At 32.2% G+C, this 4,091-nt stretch overlaps 1 protein-coding gene across 2 annotated transcripts in view; it reads left to right on the top strand.

The window, feature by feature from the left end:
* Nucleotides 1-4,091, top strand: part of LOC117122806 — a 32,631-nt gene that overhangs the window by 17,716 nt on the left and 10,824 nt on the right. Inside the window, exon 1 of one of the 2 annotated variants that reach the window (XM_033268555.1) lies at nucleotides 964-1,052. The exons of the other annotated variant lie outside the window; for it this stretch is intronic. Coding sequence (XP_033124446.1) covers nucleotides 1,022-1,052 — 31 coding nt within the window. The 5' untranslated portion in view covers nucleotides 964-1,021. Of the gene's footprint in view, nucleotides 1-963; nucleotides 1,053-4,091 lie in introns of those variants that run through there. 2 annotated transcript variants of the gene reach the window in all.

The following is a 4,091-nucleotide window of genomic DNA, read 5'->3' as shown; positions in this document are numbered from 1 at the left end:
AGCTAAATACGAAACAAACGATGTCAGAACTTGGTTACTTCATATTATTTATTTCCACTACAATATTGTTTCGTATGGTTGGCAGAGCCAACCACACTCATCAGGCGGATATGTACAACTGATTCTATTACAAGGAAAACTTAAGCATATCATTAATTGAGAAGCAGATTAGCGGTGATTAAATGGGTCTATTGTCTAGATAGTATATTGTTTATCTATGGATTAGTAATCATTGGTTTCTTAGCAGGAATTTCCTCCTGTTCCTACAAGTGGATATTTGAGTTGAGAGAACTTAACTCAGGATGACAAATAATTAGAAACTTTTCATGTAGGCATAGATTGCATCATTTTATAGTATTAGAATATGGTCTACATTGTTTAATAATTTTCCATTTTATGGTATATTGCGTCTAGTGTCTTTCAATGACCAAATGTATTTACTTAGTTCTGTACTATTTCTGTATTTAGCATTACCGAATGAGTTAGTATGGTTTCTATATCTAGTTTTAAATGTATTTTAAGACCGATGTAAGTTTCTTCATTCTTGTTGTCGACTCTTGTTACTGTAGCTTGATAAACAATCCCTTCGATGAGGCATTTACCGGATAGTGGGCATTCGCTCTTTGGCGACAGTTACATGCAGGGTTATTCTGAAGTTCCTTAGACAATATAGATTTGTTGTGTAAATTAATAACACTATTCATGTTCACTATTCATGCAGCTGTAGCTGAGTTTCAATGTGTTTCTGTTAAATACAGTAGCTTTCTAAGCTCGTGTTCTTGCGGGAAGCATTCATCCACTATATGTAGACATTTGTGGCCTATATTGGTAGCGACGTTGGCGCTGTACGGGGGCGACGTTGGCGCTGGGGGGGGCGTTAAACCATATGACATTTCGGCTGCGCGATCGTTTTGACTTTGTGGGTACAGGCTTAAAATTCAATTTGTAGTCCTAGCCGCTTTTGTGGAGGGCCTCTTGATACGTTGGAGCAGCTGAATCGAACGATTCCTTATCAGACGAGATGTTGGATAGTCTTCTATTGATGGCTTCTGGTATGTTACGAATTATTGACGGTGGGTAGTTGCTTTGTTGATGGATGTAAAGGAGGTATTGTTGGGTTTGGAAAATGGTTTGAATGTTCCGGTTCTTAAATCTAGGGTTATGTCCAGGTAATCAACTGATTTTTTTGTTGGCTTCTATGGTGAGATGTAGATTGTTGTTTCGAAATACCTTGCATATGTGTTTTTTAATACACTCAATTTTTCTCGGTGACACGTCAAATGCGGCTAGACCGTCATCTCTGTATAGGCCGATTTTGTTGCCATATGTCGGTGTTAGCTGGGATAGTAGATACGATCCGACTAGCTCGCAGGTTTCTGCACCGTATAGATAGTTTACCGTATCAGTCTTGTATAGTACAAATAATAATTACAAAAAATAATAATAATAATTTTAATAATTTTGAGAAGGCGTTTTTATAACGTTCTCAAAACTTTCAATCCTACTTACTACAAAAACAACAACATCATCATTAAACCAATGACTCGATAAATTTGTCTTTTACATATTCAACCATTTCATACTTGCTTTAGTACTATTACATGCGTACTCATTTTAAATTTTGTTTTTAACTTTAAAACAGAAAGATTTCCAAATGATATTTGCATTTAGTTCTCATTATCTTTTTTCCTTTGTTAAGCCAATTTTATAAATAGAGAATGTAAGTAGAGACATAAGTTCATTCAGATTTTCTTTTTAGTTCCAACAATAATGTCAAACCAGTTTATTGATTCTACACCTGGAAAGTCGCATTTAGTAATAAATTGCATTAAATCTTTTCCACACAGGTTAAACTTTTGTACATTTAAAAAACATATGGTGTTCATTTTCTATTTCTTTATAACAATTGTCACATAAATCACTTGTAACTACTCTCCTTGTTTTAAATAGTCTTTTATTACAAGGTAGGATGCGATGTAAAGCTTACAGTTAAACTGGGCAATTTTTGTAATATGTTTCATACCTTTCACTTGATTGTACCATACCTCGTCCCAGTTAATTACTTTAGTGTTAAACTCTACTTCCCATTTCATTTGCATGATTGGGGTTGTAAAAATTTCAGAAATTAAATGATTATAGTAAACACCAACTTTGTTTACCTTTTTGAACAGTGAATTCCTTATATATTATTTATCTTGTGGTACATCATCATTTAACCCCTTTGAAATGATTATCTTCCATTCTTTTGGAATTGCATTTATCAGGGAAATATATACAATGAGCCCATTTGTTTTATTGGAAAGTGTAGGAATTAATTCACATGGCGTTAATATTCTATTATCAATCATAATGTCATTTATTAATTTATACCCCGCTTCTACCCAAGCTTTAAAATACAATGATTTTCCGCCTAAAGTTATGAATTTATTTTCCCATAATTGTTGAATCTTAATTTCTTGTAAATTGTTGGGACTTAAACTGACAATGTTATTCAACTTTACAACAGATTTCAACATTTCTGTATAAAAATCAGGTATAATTGTAAAGGTTAACATGTTCATTAAAATTTAATTTCCTTACATTTATCGTGTATTCTATAGGGTGCATATAATAATTAGGAATATATTTCCATTTGCCAGATCCGGCCTTAAAAATCGTTTAACCAAATCCAATTTTAAAAAGTGGACCATTGATTGAAAATGGACCATTCTTAATCCCCCAATACTAAGCTTTGTATAAGAGTCGTTCTTTTTATCTTTTCCCTCTTAGCACCCCATAACAATCTGTATAATATCTTATCTACTTTAGAAAAAAGGTGTACTGGTACATTTATTATACATATATATAATACGTAATATATATTATACATATATACATTTATTATATATATATTATAAAGGTGTACAGTTTCGATATGGCAAGAGTTTTTATAACGGTAATTTTACCAAAAAACGATAAGTATCTTTTTTCCCATAATTTTAGTGTATTTTCTAAATCAATAATTTTTTCATCCCAGTTCATTCTATCACACGCTTTCTGATATTCAATGGAATAGACATGTTATTTTTTAAAGCACCTATCCACATACCCTTTGTTTTATTTTTGTTTAACTTTAACCCTGAAATTTTACAAAATGTTTCAATCTCACTGAAAAAATAATTCAAACTATGTTCATCTTGTGTAAAGATGACAGTATCATCTGCCAGTTGTGCTATTTTTACAATGTTTTCGTTATTTTCAATCTTAGGCAAAACAATGCCTTTGCATAGGGGATTGTCTCTTATATTTACTGCCATGATTTCTGCAAACAATATGAATAATAAGGCTGATAGCGGACATCCCTGTCTTACACCACATTCCATTTTGAAATGCTCCGATACCCATCCGTTATTTGTCACTACACATTCTGTATCTGTATGTATTGTTTTTATCCATTTAAGGAATGACATACCGAACCTAAACTTGTTTAGAACTTTAAGGATTAAATTTCTGTCAATTGAATCAAATGCTTTTGCAAAATCTAGAAATATCATCATTGCTCCTGGTTTGTTATTATCATTTGTGTAAGAAAGTATATCATTTACTAAAGCGTATATTTTCTCCACCAAACCTCCCGGTGATATAACCTTTTTGATCATAATTAATGATAGATCCAGACACGGTTTGCAGTCTGTTAGAGAGAACATAAACAATAATCTTGTAATCCACGTTTCATAAAGTAATAGGTCTCCAATTTTTTAATTGTTCCCTCTGTCCATTTTTAAATAATAAATTGATGATACCTATTCTTTGCGAATTACTTAACAATAATTTAGTGACATATAGAAACACCAGTGTATGAGATATGAACACATTCCTGCCAGCGGTTTCAGAGAAGATAGGTAAAGCTAAGTTCAAGTTTTGTATTATAAAAAAATTATGATGAAGAAAGAAAAGCAAAGAGTTCCGGAGCGGCTCAGAATTGTACCAAAAATGATATAACAATGATGGCTCACTTATATACTTTACGAGTTTGTAGGATATTTTGGACACTATTCATTTGAGGTCAAAGTGTCTAGCCTCACGTTTCGTAAATTCGATGTATATATATA

Source organism: Anneissia japonica, unplaced genomic scaffold (genome assembly GCF_011630105.1).
Source record: "Anneissia japonica isolate Jap-2015-1 unplaced genomic scaffold, ASM1163010v1 scaffold288162_len571657_cov150, whole genome shotgun sequence".
Lineage (NCBI taxonomy): Eukaryota > Metazoa > Echinodermata > Crinoidea > Comatulida > Comatulidae > Anneissia > Anneissia japonica.
The sequence above is the reverse complement of the archived record's forward strand: the minus strand, read 5'-3'. Positions and strand labels throughout refer to the sequence as shown.